Source organism: Ixodes scapularis, unplaced genomic scaffold (genome assembly GCF_016920785.2).
Source record: "Ixodes scapularis isolate PalLabHiFi unplaced genomic scaffold, ASM1692078v2 ptg002615l_1__unscaffolded, whole genome shotgun sequence".
NCBI classification, from domain to species: domain Eukaryota; kingdom Metazoa; phylum Arthropoda; class Arachnida; order Ixodida; family Ixodidae; genus Ixodes; species Ixodes scapularis.
The window spans coordinates 183150-198690 of NW_024610257.1; the positions used below are offsets into that span (position 1 = coordinate 183150).

General features: G+C 47.5%; 1 protein-coding gene across 1 annotated transcript; it reads right to left on the reverse strand.

Moving 5' to 3' along the window:
• Positions 1-166: 166 nt before the first annotated feature.
• Positions 167-15253, reverse strand: LOC120837551 (venom serine carboxypeptidase-like; the record flags this gene model as incomplete). The annotated part of the gene is made up of 5 exons (XM_042288390.1): positions 167-1003; positions 4073-4317; positions 7045-7133; positions 7217-7394; positions 15201-15253. Coding segments are annotated over 5 exons (1365 nt in total), but the record flags the coding sequence as incomplete, so codon positions are not given.
• Positions 15254-15541: the final 288 nt, after the last annotated feature.

The window sequence follows — 15541 nt, forward strand, 5'->3', positions numbered from 1 at the left end:
AGGAAGGCATGATTCGAAAATGATTGAGGTCTGTCTGCAGATTATTTCCGGCTATCGTGTTTTTAGTGAACGCCGTGTCTTTTATATGATGTATGAGCAGGGTGACCTCGGCTTAAAGCTCTCAGTGAAACGTAGACTGACACTTCAAGGATCTACACGGGACCTTTTTTCCCAGCAGACAAGGGACGGTCAGTAGCTCGAAATTAGATCAAACCAGAGAAGGGCTTGCCGTCGACAAATTTGACCATCATATCCAACAAGACCACGGGCTGGTCATGGGGTGACATATGCCCCGCGTTCCTGATAAAGACCTCGGTGAAGTTGCCGACCTGCTTTACGTAACCGGCAACGTCCTCTCCATCGGGGGTCGCCCAGATCTGTCGCGGCGCTGTGGTCAAGGCCTTCGCTCCCGACCACTGAAGGGTGGAGATGAAATTCTCCGTGAGCGGGTACGCAACTGAGATGTCTAGCTGGCCGCTATAGAGCATAACCTTGTACTTTTCAATTAGGGCCTCCACGTAAGGCTTAGCGGATGCCATGTAGGTTTCCTTAAGATACTCCTGAACTACTTTGCTCGTATCCGTAAATGTACGGTTTCCGACGTGTAATGCCTTGCGGGCCGTTGGACTCTCGAGAAAAGCGTCAAAATATTGGTAATTCTTAGGCCGTTTGGAGTAAAGGTAGTTGAAGTAGAAGTCCATTCCGGTGATATTCTTGAAGTAGGTTGGCTTTGTAAAGATACCCGCCAGAACAGGGTCAATAACGTTGAAGGCGTCCAAGTAGCGACCATCCTCGATTAGTTTTACAATTATTTCCGTCTGCTGCCTAATAAATGTGGCGCCGCTTTTATCCACGAGCCCAATCTGGTAAAGGTAGTCGGCGAAGTTCATCATCGAGACGGGATCGATGAAGCCGTTTCCAATGTAGATTCCCTTGAGGTTGATCTTCACCCGTGGTTGGACGGCCGTGTCGATGGTGTAGGCGAGAGCAGGAACATATTTTCCTGCAAAAGGTCATTTTTAAGATATAACTTTCAATTATTTCTGGTTTGAGAACCGCTGTAGTGCTCGCGGATTATCGAAGAAGGGCAGTCCTTCCTCGATGACCTGCTAGCGAAGAAAGACAACGAGTTTTGACCTATGTTCCTCTCTCCGAAGAAAAATGCATCACAACATAAAGATTTCAATAAATCCCACCGTTGTACGGTAAACCCACGACCGCCTTGCTTGATAACTGCTTACCACTTGGCAGTTGCTTCGAGCATAACATCTCGACATTTGACTTTAAATCAAAACCGAAACGAAACTGGTCAGTATTTGTTTAAACTGGTCTATACATCAGGCTGTAAAAATCAATTCTTCAGGGATAAACCTTTTGGGTCTCTTGAGGCTAGATATTTGAGGTTTTACAGAAAAGTGGCAAAACATCAGCTGCCCCTCAGAGGCCTCTAGGAGGTTGATTTTTAACTATTTCATTTAGAGTCATTAAACTTCGTGTTCCTATTTTAACATAAGGTCATGCGTCCTTTAGACAGTGCTTGATAATCAAGTACCTACAGTTAATCTCGAGAGTCTCTTGTCAGACCCTAAGAGGCTACTTCCACTTAGCAAACACCAGTCGGACCCACAGTAATTGATTACTTGCTTCTACGGGATTGAATAGACCACAGGTTAACAATTGTGCTGATTAACCAAATATCTGCTCTCTAACGTGGACACTACTCATAATATTTCAATATTGCGAGAATCATCCGGCTGTGACGCTGCATTCACACTGGCGTTCGAATCGCAACTGCGAAGCGGATCAGCCCATTGTCATCATTACCTGCGCATGAATTAGTATTACATCTTTAAGCAACCGCGTTCGCAACCACTTTACGGAGGCGGTTGAGTACTCAGTGTGAACGCGGCATTGGAGAGCTTGCTGAACAGACACGACTTAGACTTTGTGGCTTGAAATAATGTTGTGTGTACGTTTATACAGCCGGAAGTTAGTCAGCCTCAGTGAACGTCTGGTATCTGAGCTGTAGATGAAAAATTTAGCCAGTGCAGTACAACGGCTAGCCTGGGGTATTCAATTAACGTGCATTACAGAGTCGTGATACACGACCCTACGCCGGAATGATGCTCATCCAGATCGAAACAGGGAGGAGCGGGAATTGAGCCCATGATACCTGGGTTATGCAGCGCGAGCTTTCGCTCTACGTGCTGCGAGCTGGCGTGCGCTAGCCCACCCGGCCACCGATCCCCCTTAATTTATGGCTCGTGACAGATGCGTTGCAATCTCTGGTAAAAAGGTACTTCGACGATTTTTTTTAGCTACCCAAATTAACTATCTTTTCTGAATCCCCAGCGTTCCCTTTTTCGGTATGCGGTTTAGTATCGCAAAATTCACAATAGTTACTGTGAAATTGGCCAATGAAAATGTTGCAAAAATCAACATTCAAATATACCCGCAATTTCTGTGCTGTGACGTCAGTGGAAGGCAGGCTTGCCAGTCGAGTGAGCAGTCTGAAAAATAGACTGTGCCTAGCATTTGTTTCGTGCTAGTGCGCTGGTACTGGAGCGAGTTTCCAAAGCATTCATTTGGCATCACGAAACTGCTTGTAATCAGTTCGGAACAAAAAATCGACAGCATAATTTTTTGTTGTTGCCAATAAAAACGTTCTGTTTGAAAAAACAAAAACAAAATAATAAAATAAAACACGGTGAGGACAAAAATTGTAAATACAATAATTTCGCAAAAAAATATTTTGACATAATATTTGGGATACTATTTTAGCGATGTTCGTTGGTGTGTTTAGCAAATTTTCCGGCAAATCGGGGTCCCGAATAAATAGCCGGAGTACCCCTTTAAGTCGCAGCCACACTGCATGTACTTCGTACAAGCTCTCCTTTTGCAGTGGCAACTTTGGCTCGGAATTGTTTGTCTAATTGCTTTAGGCCCGCACTTTATGACGATGACACGGTTAGAAAAAAAAGAGCACTATCTTGATCATGCAGACAATGATTAGGAAGTACGTGATCTGTTATGAATAAGTTGGGCGCTTGCTGTGCGTTTGTGTGATGTCGCGTGACATCACTAGGCCACACAACTGACGCCGCACAATGTCACAGTGTCGCATAATAACATGACGTCGGGTGAGACCGTCACATCACGTGACACTTTAATGTCACACGACACCTTGATATCACATAGTGACAGGTCAGATGACACTACGTCGTCACGTGATTCTGTGACGTCACTGTGTACGTGACGTCGTAATGTCGCGTGACGTCACGATGTCATACGGCTGTGACGTCACGCGACATCATGGTGCCATCTGACGCCACGCCTTGATGCGACGTTACGTTGTCCCATGACATCGCGGTGTTATGTGACGTCACGATGGTACAGCCCTTCCTGACGGTTTATCATGACGGTTTTCTTGTACAATAGATCCTTTCACAAATTCCACTCTGGCCACTTTAATCACTATCAGCATCGGAGGAATGGCATATGCGCATATGTGTCGTACTAATGGAGGTCCTCTGGTTACTGATGATGGAAGAAGGTGAAAATGCTCCGAGGCGGACGATGCGAAGCCTACACATTTGAGACGTTAGTACGATGTGACGCGAGAATTGATTACAAAAGCTCCGTAAGAGTTCATTTCTAATTCGGGTTCAGTCAATCTCATGGCGACCCATAGTCGGATTTACAGCCCTTGATGTATAAACTTTAATGACAGCTTCAATGGAGGTCGGTGCTTCGTTCTTACCGGTTGTATATTCGTCACCATCGAAACAGATCAATAAACGATAGTAAGGTAAAAACACACATTCTCGACTTCTGTTGACTAGCGAAAGTGATGGTGCCCGGCGAAATACTACAGGCTGCAGGGCGATTACCGCAGTAAGTACGGTAAAAGGTAAACTGCTATTTCAGTCACCAGATAGTACTGAATTTCGAAAAGGATCTATAGGGATGATAAAACACAATCTGTGTTCATAAAAAAAGTAAGCTTGATTTTCAAAGAAGTAACATCACACCTAAAGTAGTAACTATAAATTATGAAAAAAAAAATGCTAACCGCCATACGATTCTCCGCCGACGTAGACGTCGTTGTCGATGTACTCGGGGAAAAGAGTAAAGAACTGCTGCAGGGCCTCGAACAAGTTCTTGGATGTGTCATTCAGGTTGCGAGCGTAGCCTTCCTCCGATTCTGTGAAGCTGAAGCCCGCACCCACGGGGTTATCCAGGTAGAGCACGGAAAACTTGTTGACCCACGTAACATCGCGCAGGTGTGGCGTGCCGTCTTCGGCCACTAGGTACACTCTAAGAAAAAGGGGAGCGCGACTTAGTCCCCGAAGGGAGCAAGTGCGTTGCCACAACCATTAGTCCCCTCGGGGACTAACGGGAAGGGGAGTAACAGTTGCGCCCCTCCATTAGTCTCTCGCACTAGCACCGTTAGGACTAACTGTTACACCGTTTCAATTGCACCTCGAGGACCAACTGTTAGGCCCTTACACTTGGTCTCCTGGGACCAACTGTTACACCGTTTCAATTGAACCCCGAGGACGAACTGTTAGGCCCTTGCACTTGGACCCCAAGGACTAACTGTTACACCGTTTCAAATGAACCCTAAGGACCAACTGTTAGGCCCTTGCACTTGAACCCCTGGGTCTAAACGTTGCGCCGTTGGATTTAGACCCTTGGGACTAAAGGTTTATCCTTTGCATTTGGTCCCGAGCCACAAATTTCCAAAACGAAATCGTGCAGTTCAGGTTAAACGTAGCTTTATTGCCTCGTAAATACACATCGCATTCAAGGATGACTGAAGTCAAAGTTCCTGAGCGGTAGACTCCACGATAAGGCCAGATTCCGAAGAGGTGCACTTGCGTCGACGATGGCTTGAACACTCGGACGGCTGTCCAAACCGGTCGTGGTCCAAGCACCGTTTATTGGGGCACCTGCAGCTTCTTGCCTGTTTGCGAGGAATTTGGATTATTAGCAACAGGGGCAGCGTGAAATACCCGATCGCTCAGCAAAAGTATGAGATATAACACACACATATTGAAATAACAAATAGTCTACAAAGGTGCTACAATGGTTCACATCTAACATGCGATCTGTTGACAGCAGACCAGCGCAATATTATATTTTTAGTAGACCGTTCGCTGCGAATTACAGACCCAGCGTGTGCGTGCTCAAACTATGCTTCAAAGTGACGGAACGAGCTCCCGCCATCAACGCAAAAGTCTGTACAATCGAATTAATGTCTCCATTAAAGCCGGTTCTCACACGCAGCGAAGCGCTGAAGTAGCGCTGCTCACGTGTCTTGAGCTGCTTTTCGTCTGCCATGAGCAACAGTTTTGACGGTGCGATACACAGCTGGTGAAAGCTCCCGTCAGCACGCGTTTAGCGCTAGGTCAGCGCTATGCTTGTAGCTCTCAGCTGCATGTGTAAAGAGGCCTTTATGGTAAAGCGATCCTGCCAAGGTCTGCAAAGCACAAAAAATAAGCGATGGGTAGAACTGGCGTTTTGCTCAATACGATTGAATATCAGGTCTCTGTGCTGCGTAACAAAATAAGCAACCATGGTGCCAAAAAGAATAGAGCATGGCGCGTGCTTTGGAAGCTAGAGAACGCGCTCAAAATAAAACACTTTCTGACGCCGCAGTTAATGAATATACCATAAACTGAAGTACTTTGACATACCTTAATCGAGTTCCCTTGTCTTGTGAATTCAGAACAGATCAAGTGCAGTGTTGCAGCACCGCGATTCCAAACCGGATCCCGCAATGATCGGAGACGACCAGCTTCTAAGTCCTGACGAAGGCTATTCTAAAAACAGGTTCTTTTCAAACAAAGACCCCTTCCCATTTTCCCGACGGCCCTCTCTGCCCTCCATCTGCCAACCCCCCACGAGAGCGAGGAATGCGGGGTAAAGAGTTGGTGGGAGGGGAAAGGGAAATCTCTTTTCCCCGAATTTCCCTCTCCCACTACACACGGACACGGGAGAACGTCGAAGGTCGCCATTTTCAACATGTCGGTCAAGTGACCTACGAGCAAGCACGCTTTTGTTTTTCTTTCTCTCTCTCTCTTCAATTTTCTCGGGGGACTTTTTTTTTTTTTTTTCGCATTTGTTTTGTATTAGCAGGGTGTTGCCATGAATGACGTCCGGGCGCGGTTCGTTCTCCGCTGTTCGTCTGGAATGTTATCAGAACCATCGACGACGATGGCATGAAGGCGTCTGGATACTGCCCCTGAATGTGCTTTTTGAGTGGAACGTGCCGTGCATCAAGTGTGTCAGTGCGGATTTTGAGTTCGACATTGGACTACCAAAAGGTTGGTTACGGGGAGACGCACAGACGAGGCTCGACCTGTTCTCAGTAACTCAGTTTTAGCGAGTGAAGTGGCCATTTATTCTGACTGCGAGCCTCCGGTGTTGAAAGCGCGTCTTCTGCAAACTCTTAATTTTCATTTAAGAAAAAAAAAAAAAAAGTGTTAGTATTCGGAGGTGTTGCGTTTGCATTAATGCTCATTTTTTTTTTTTTTTTTTTTGCGCGAAGGCAAATTACGTGAATGGGACTTGTGAAATGTCAACAGATCATTTTTGACGAGATAGTACGGTGAAGTAGAGTCAACATTTTCGTTAACTCGCATTCGAACAACGCGTGAAGCTCTACCATGTAATGTCTGAACGTTCGTGGCACATTAAACAAATTCGCCAATTTCGTCCAAGTTTTGTCAACACTTTCAGCCGTGCTGGGCAGAGTCTCGCCGATCCCCAAGACGAGCGAAATATCATCCGGCCTCCCGGCGAACATTGCGTTTGCCTTCGGGGACTAAATCCTACAGATGCCCCCTGACTGAGGGGGACTAATGGCTGCTTTTGCTCGCGCACGCCTATTGGTTAGTCCCAGTCGAGCGCTGTTAGTCCCCAGCTTTTGCGCGCGGTACCTAGCTTGAACCAGATGGTCCTTACGGGGGGCAAGTGGAGGTTCAGAGGACCAAATGCTGCCGTTAGTCCCTTGAGGCCAACTTTTTTCTTAGAGTGTACGGTCCGTTTTCCGAGAAGAGGCCGAACAGCGACGTGGATCCGGGACCTCCCTGGAGCCAGAGCAGGAAAGGCGCACTGCGCGGTTCTGTCTGGAAAGGGTTGCAACCAATATTTTTATAGCAGCCATGAGAAAAAGTCTGCCAGAGCGAGATCATACATATAGGTTGTCCACCTTCGATGGGAAGAACCAAAAGAAGAGGTTGCTGCCCAGCTCAGCGTCGACGGTGAGGAAGCCGGAGTAACCGGGCACGTCTTCCACCTGGCCGAGCGAGCCGACACGGCTGAGGTTCCTGGCGTGCTCCAGTTGTCCAGACTCAATGAGAGGCGTTAAGTACAGCGCGCTGCCAACACTTTCTTCGTCGTTCGTATTAGAGGCTGCGTGGCTGCAAAACAGTTGAAATTCTTCAGATGGCACACACAATTGTTTGCACATACAGCACAGCGCTAATATCGCCGATGCCGCGCTGACTTTGTGCCATATAGCCGGGCTGAGGTACTAGTCGGTTATCCACAGCTTTCTTCGATGGCGGTAGAGAGGTGTGCGATGGTAGTAGAAAATTGTGCTTATACCTTTCTCAGCCGGTAAGTGTGAGGTGAGACTTAGAACGCTCGTCTTTCGCAAAATATTACGCGTCGCAGACCCAACCTCGTCCTGTTGTTATATGCGACGATTATCCAGTTAAGAGACACTTTCATAGGACATAGTGCGTCCCATATTGGCCGTGAAAGTTGCGACTAGTAGCCTTGTTTAGGATGTTGACCCTCCATGAATAAAAGCGACACGTATCCGTGAGCTGCATATCCTTAAAACGTCCTCACAGGTGCGGTGTCGAACGCGAGACACCATACCAAGGCGAATTGTCCGTTCTTCAGATTAAAGACCAAGATGCCCGGTGCTCGAAGGTCAACTCACACCATGGTATCCCGTGCGCCGCCGTTCCAGAACCCTCCGCAGGCAAGCCAGAAGAAGAGCACCAGTCTCATCTTGTCCGTCGGAGCGACTGCTGCGTATACTTCTAATGAAAAAAAAAAGAAGAAATCTTGCTTTTTGGATGGATTAGCGCGGCTAAAACATAGCTTGCACGTGACCTCATTGTAACATACTTGCCGATGAAAGCGAATTCGGTAATGTGAACTATAGCTGCAGAAGGCGTACGCAGCAGCAAGGTCCTTCCCACTTTGGCCGCCGATCTGATATCAGTGCATAATATGCTGCCATGCAGAATCTCTCTTCTGAATGTGCTAAAAGTACTTGAAATGAAGTTCTACCTACATAAATGTTGGCAGCATGTTATGAGAATATTAAGAATGTATAAGAAATCACTGGGCAATTGTGTTGCACGTCAAACGTGTAGCGTCTCCGCTCTCGGCACTCTTAATCGGTTACTTTAGCGACTGACTTAACGGTAGACATGTAGTACACTCGATAGCAATTCCTGGAATGGAGATACGGCGCTAACCCGGACTTAAAAAATGTGTGACAGGGTGTCAAGGTGCTATCTGTTGGATGCAGAACAGGTGCCCCGCAGGGCTTTCTCGTCAAAGAGCAATTCAACTCACGGTAATGTGTCGTGACATGCTGGAAAGGCACTCGCTTAATAATCTAAAGGGTCTGGGTTAGATTCCCCCCTGGCGCAAACGCTATCTTACTGCGATGGCTTCTTCTCCCCCACTGAAAACCAATCAGTGTCGAGCCTCTCGGCCACGCTTTTATCCAGACTTCCCTTTTCGGCTTCACAAAATGCCGAACACCTATACTCCGTTTCCCCTTACGATGTACCGCGTTGGACGCTACGAGGTACTCGAGCCAATTCATAGTTCGTACGACTATAATAATTATTGGAGAAGGGGAACAAGGTGGACAAAGGACAAACACAAATCTTGAAACACAACTAGGTGACTGGTGCGCGACTGAAAAATTCCACCTGGTCCTGATATCGAGTCAGGGACGTCTCCATTTCAAGGAGCGCTCTAACAACTGAGCTAACCCCGATTGCTATCATCCATGTCTAGCTTGCTTGCACCTTTGCACTAATTGCATGATCACCATAGTTTATAGCTTGTCTCGCGACTCCGCGCACCCCGCGTCGCTCCACTTAATCGTAAGGGCACGTGGCACCTTCCGAGCTATGAATTGGATCCGGTGGCTCCTGTGTCGTCCAGCATAAGGTGAAACAGGGGAGGAGATCGAACAGTCACGCCTCTAGCGGCACGCTTCAGCTGTGGGGCAACAAACCGAATTTTCCTGTTTGTTCGTGATCAGCGATAACGACGATTCGAAGGCCGCTCCTCGTGCGACCAAAGCATTGGTCAGAGCGAAGCGCTCGTGTCCAGGCCGTGCATGACGAGGTTCAATTTCTTTGTTATGCTGTGTTAGTAAACACCTGGCTGTGGGGACAACAACCTCGATAAAGCGCCCCCTATAGTTCGATCTCCTGCCCAATAGCCAATGAACGTTTCAGGTTAATAGTTACGTGGTAAATCTTGTTCACTTACTCTGTACACGGGTAAGAAGATAGCGGTGTCAGATAATCTTATACATCTCTGGCTAAAAATGTGGGTATTTGGCACGCGCCTGTGTCGTTTGCGCGTAGAAGCAACAGCGGCAAGCTCCAAAATTTGACTGCGCCTCTGAGCACGTGCTCGTGCGCAGCAGGAATAGTTCAGGCCACGGTGTAAGATACTGTTTAGGTGAGAACACGCTGCGTGGCGAACGCTGCAGCGCGATCGACCAGATAATGTCCCATATACGTCTGTTTCTCTCGACTAGGAGCACGAGCGCGCCCGTACGGCTGGGAAAAGTGGCGCCATTAATTGTTCTGGAAATGCTCGAGACACGCGCCGCGCGCCACTTCTGGGAAGTACACGGCGACCGCAATCTAGCTTAGTGCTGCGCTGTGCCGCCATGATTTCCCCAAGGGCTGCGCGTTGCACGTGCCTCTTGCACCGACGCACCTTGCGCTACTTTTAAAACACGAAGGGGCTTTACGTAAGACGCGACAGTGTAGTACTTGCACCGAGCATAAAGCGCCACTGTCGACACTGCAGCGTTTGATTATGCTCGAGCCACGGTCGTTTACAAGTGTGCGTTAGCATTTATCCTCGCGCAGTAACAGAGCGTCTGAAATAACAAAACAAGCTTAAAGGGGCGGTGCAACGATATTCAGTTAGAATGTTTTTCACTTTACAGAGCTTACAGGCACTAGGGGGACTCAAGGATACTCGCACGCAACGCCACTGGCCATGAAACTCCTTTGTTGCGGTATAGTTTCAAAGATAAAAGCAATCGTTTTCAGTCAATCTCTTCTTTGCAAAACTTGATAACGTAACTGGGGGTTGCAGTACACCCCAATGACGATATGTGAATGCGGTTCATACATTGGACCCGAAAATCGCGTGCGCACTCGATTTGGGCTCGTGATAATTACTAGCTTGAGAAGCATTCGGGTAGTGGCCCGCGTCCAATCGCTGCAACGACGACAATAGCCGAGCCATAACAGTTTCCGGAACTCAGCGCGTGTCCTGCGCCTTGCCAACCCCAACGCGTGGCTATGATCAACACTGGCGGCATATAATCAACTCCAGATCACGTGGCCCCTTGTTCTGGCTGCGAGTTGAGGGGGTGAACACTGCTTGTTTTTCTTTAATTTTTTTCTGTGACTTCTTTTGCATGGGGTGAGAAACAAACGCATGTTTCATAGGTCATTAAGGTGTATTCACACGAAGGACTTCGTCCGCGGACAAGTTCCTACGAAAGGCGTGACGTCACCTTTTCCGGGGTATAAAATCTTCCATTCTTCTTGCGAAAACAGCAGGCAAAACCAAGGGACATGTCCACGGACCTGAAAAACGTGTCCTCGGACCTGATATATCTTGCGTATCACGTGGGCGAACGTCACAGACTATGTCCGTGGACCTGCGGGACCATGATTATAGGAGTATTGAAAGCGATCCAATTCTGCCTTTTTTCGAGTCCGCTGTGGTCCTCGGACAAGCCAGGGAAAAGATTGCGTGAAAGTGCTCGTGGTACACTTCGGTGCACGAGCGGTTTTCTTTTTCTTTTTCTTTTATATGCCTCTCACGGTTCTCGTGCACCGATAGGCCTTTGCTCATTTTCCAGTACGATTAGTACGCACGAGCTACAGCTGTGGAAGATGCTCGAGGATTCCTGCGCTTAGTGAAAAGAGGAGCCGAAAAGAAAAAGAAAGAAAACGACGGGAAATTGTTTTCGATTCGAACATGGAGGCCAACAAGGCTTCACGAGTTGTTGTGGCTTGTGCCCTCATGATGGCGGATGAGGAAGTCGCGGACGCACCTAATAGCGACGCAAAAAAACCATGGATTAAAACATGGATGTCCAAGAAGGAACTCGGCATACAGAATCTACTCTATCAAGAACTTCTGGAGAGCGACCCCGTGGAGTACCGCCGCTTGCTGCGCGTTGACTCCAACCAGTTTGCTGACATTCTCTCGTCAATTGCATCATGCATCCAAAAACTCGACACTGAAATGCGTCCAGCCATTCCAGCCAAGGACAAACTTCAACTGACGTTGCGGTTTCTTGCTTCAGGTGTGTGGTTATTCTTCTTACTTTTGTCTTTGTTTCAGCATATTTGAGAGCTACGCTCGACTTAGCCGTGTTTCTTGTTTTCTTGCGAATTTTCAGGCGAAAGTCAACATTCCTTAAGCAGGCAGTTCCGCATTAGCCACAGCGCCGTCAACGGGTTCCTCGTTGAAACTTGTGACGCCATTTACAAAATGCTGGGACCAAAATATCTGGTGTCCCCGCGGACGAAAGATGAGTGGCTTGCAGTAATGAAGAACTTTTACGAAAGATGGCAGTTTCCGCAATGTATTGGAGCGCTGGACGGAAAACGTGTCACAATTATCAAACCTCCGAACTCTGGATCTGTTTATTTTAATTACAAGAAGACCTTCAGTATCGTGCTTTTTGCTCTTGTGGACGCAGACAGCAGGTTTTTGTACATTGATGTTGGCGCACCTGGGTCTGATGGAGATGGAGGCATTTGGAGGACGACACCACTGCGGAATGCCATCGAGAACGGAACAGCCGGGCTGCCGATCTCAGGACCTGGACCGGTCGGCGTCCCACCCGTCATCGTGGGAGACGACGCCTTCCCCTTGTCTGTAAACTTAATGAAGCCGTAAACTGGTACAAATTTGGATGAAGAAAAGGTTATATTTAACTACAGGTGTGTTGCCTACATCATGTCATTTCTAAACACCGTATTTCTTATCGTTTTTTTTTTACATTTCAGATTAAGCCGAGCCAGACGGGTAGCAGAAAATGCGTTTGGCATTCTGGCAAACCGTTTTAGGTTTTTGCACACGACTATCGATGCCGAACCAGGAAGGGTCACCTCATTCATCAAGGCGGCCTGTGTGCTGCACAGCTATTTGCGAGCTGCACCTGTGCTTTTTAAAGCGTCGAGGGAGGAGCACCAGCGAAAAAGGCCAATCTACTTCGGGCTAGGAAGTTGCAAAGGGCGCTCCGGGGCAAGAGCTCTAGATGTGCGTGAGCGTCTACTGAGATACTTTAATGACGACGGCGCCGTCGCGTGACAGAGGGAACAGGCGGGCCTTAATCTGCGGATAAATAACAAAATGTAACCTTATCTGCATGTTCAGTCAAGTGCAGAAGCAAATATACTATTTCATGAGCTGTATATTGCTACTTCCTTTACTTAACAATCGTTCACGCATGTGCTGGCGCTTTGACCACCAAAAACTTTTTGTAAAATGCTCTAATTGTTCAATTTTATGTAAATAAACTTGAAAGAATCTTTAATGTTTTCTTATTTTTTATTTCGTCATGCTATAATATTGGTTCGCAATCTAACACACCCGCCCCAGTTTAACAAAAACAGCCATCAGGTCCGAATGGAATAAGTACAAAAGGCAAAGGATACAAGCATTTGTTTGTTTTCAAGTATTCCCTTTACTTATGAGTGCGAAATGCTAATTTTGGATTAACATTTTTTAGTTTAAATTGGGTTCGTTGAATTACATTTATTCTTGCTGTCGGTCTAGGTAACGCTTGACTAGTTCCAATACCTCTATCTGACACCCAATAAAATTGGTTCCGTTTAGGTTTCTCATGTGGCCCGCCACTACTCTTCCGAAATTATCAGCGCTGTCGCAACTTTTTTCAGTTGCAAAACTTTCCGCAATTTTAGTGAAAGCAACCGTGCGCTCTTTCCACCCAAAGCTGGAGCTGTCATCTGTTCCTTTTTTTTTTTTTTTTCGTCATCGCACTTTGAGCGTTTCACAGGAGTGCCAGACACTTCCACACTGGGAATCGTTGTTCCGCGCGGTGTGTGTGTGGAAGGCGTGCCAAGGACAGGTTTCTTCATCTCTGTCATAACAGACGCCAATTCTGTCTCACTGTCCATCTGGAAAGGTAAAAGAAATACGAATGCATTACTGTAGAGGAACTGTATGTAAAACTCCCGCTTGCACGGCAGAATATCGCAAGTGTCTGCCATTTACTGTTCAGAGCAATGAGGAGAGATAAAAATAGAGAGAGATCGAGAGAGAGAAAGAAATATAGTTTTAGTAGTGAAGGGAGGACGGGCGATGGGTTACGTGACCAAGAGCAGATGTCACAACCGTAGTATTGTGGGAGAAGCGAGAGTTGTTTTTTATAAAGACGCAGCAGGTCGGACCCATCGAAGGCTCACCGGCGGTTGGCAATTTCACTTGCGAAATTTAATAAAAAAAAGTTTACTTAATAAATTTGAATGCAACTGCATTGCGGCCAGGACCCGGCCCGCGGGCCGCCAGTTGTCAAATCCTAAGATAGTGTCTCGCAGCTTCATCCAGAGACTACCAGCACTTCAAGAAACCGTGATTAACACGAGTGAACGAAACAAAATGTTGAAGCCCGAACAAAACAAATTGCTGAAGCGTGTAGAGCAAAGCCAGAACTCGATCGTCAGCCAAGCTAACAGGATTCAGTGACCTCCATCAACGAACGCTCGCCAACGTTTCGTTCGATAGGTATAAAAAATCAAGTTAAACGAATGGGTCAACCCGCCAAACGTTACTCACTCCCCTGGGATTCTTGTGTTGGTAACATTCGTTGCACTCCCGGGAAAGGACAGGTTTGCTCCGATCCAAGAACAGGAAACTGCGGTAGAACCTCCATCTACCGTTGTACGTGTACTCCGCAGCTTGGCCGCTCTTCGTCTTCGTAATCTTTTCCTTCTCCCGTCTGAAGATACGTCGCTTATTTCAAAAAAAAAAAAAAACCTCACTCCCTCTAAGGTATTAGACAACAATAAGCCGTCAAATACAACACGGAATCGACACTAATTAGTCCGCCTTCAATGAACTCACCTCCCGTGTAAGGCCCATACTGGGAGTAGCGCCGTTCCATTTCATTGGCAATTTGTTTCCAGAGCTCTTTTTTTTTTATACCGTTGTTGCGGTACTGGTCGTTTTGAAGGCACCAAAGCTTAGGAAACTCTTCTACGAGTGCAATTAAACAGAGCGTCGCTTCCTCGCTGAGACCCTTCATCGTTGTCGTCTTCAATGCCAGGTTCATCAGACGCTGGCGGGATTGGAATCGACCGTCACGTGCGTTGCGTGGCCGTTTTCTTGTAGCTTGGACCGCAGCGAAGCACCACCAAGGCTCTCGGCGCGAGGTGAGAGCGTTGGGAAATACTAATCCTGAACAGATATCTCGTGCAGCGAAGGCAGCGAGAAAGGTACGAGCTCGGACTAGCAGTTCTCGCTTTGGTTCACGCCAACCATACAGTATTAATTCGTATGTTCTCGGACTTGCCCAAGTCCGCGGACTTGTCCGTTGTGACGTCGAAGCCACGTGATACGCATATTTAACAGGTCCGCGGACACCGTTCCCGAAATTTGTCCGCCGTGTGAATACACCTAAAAACGTCAGGGATCCGTTCTGAACGGTATTTGCGCAAAGTACAAAATTTTTTGCATCGCCCCTTTAAGCGAACAAAAGAAAAATGCGGCTCGCGCTGTCCTATCAAAACGATAAGGTCAGAGCTATGGAGGTAGGAAGCTTCTGGAGGAGACATGACACCATCAGAGGTAAAGCCAGAAGTGTGGAGGGACACACCCTCAACGATAAAAGCTTCTTACCTCCATGGGCAGAGCAGACGCACTCGGCGCATCTGCTCGGACCTTGACGGGAGCTGGCTTCGACACCGTGCCAGAGATCACGCCGCTTCAAATCGTTCATAAAACTGTCCTTGCCGCAGTTGAGGCATGAAACTAGGGTCAATGACGAGCATCTGTCTAAGCAATGCGCGTAACAGACATGCCATGTTCTACATGACGCGGCGCACCCAGAAAAAGACTGTAAAACATGTTGCCGAAATCAGGGGTCCAGACTCAGCGATTGATGGGAATTCCAACATCGCCACGGTCTGTTCCGAAGTTGGCTTCGAATGCAACCACCACAACTTCCCTCGATAGTCGCGTAGGGCCCGCACAATGTCGTCTT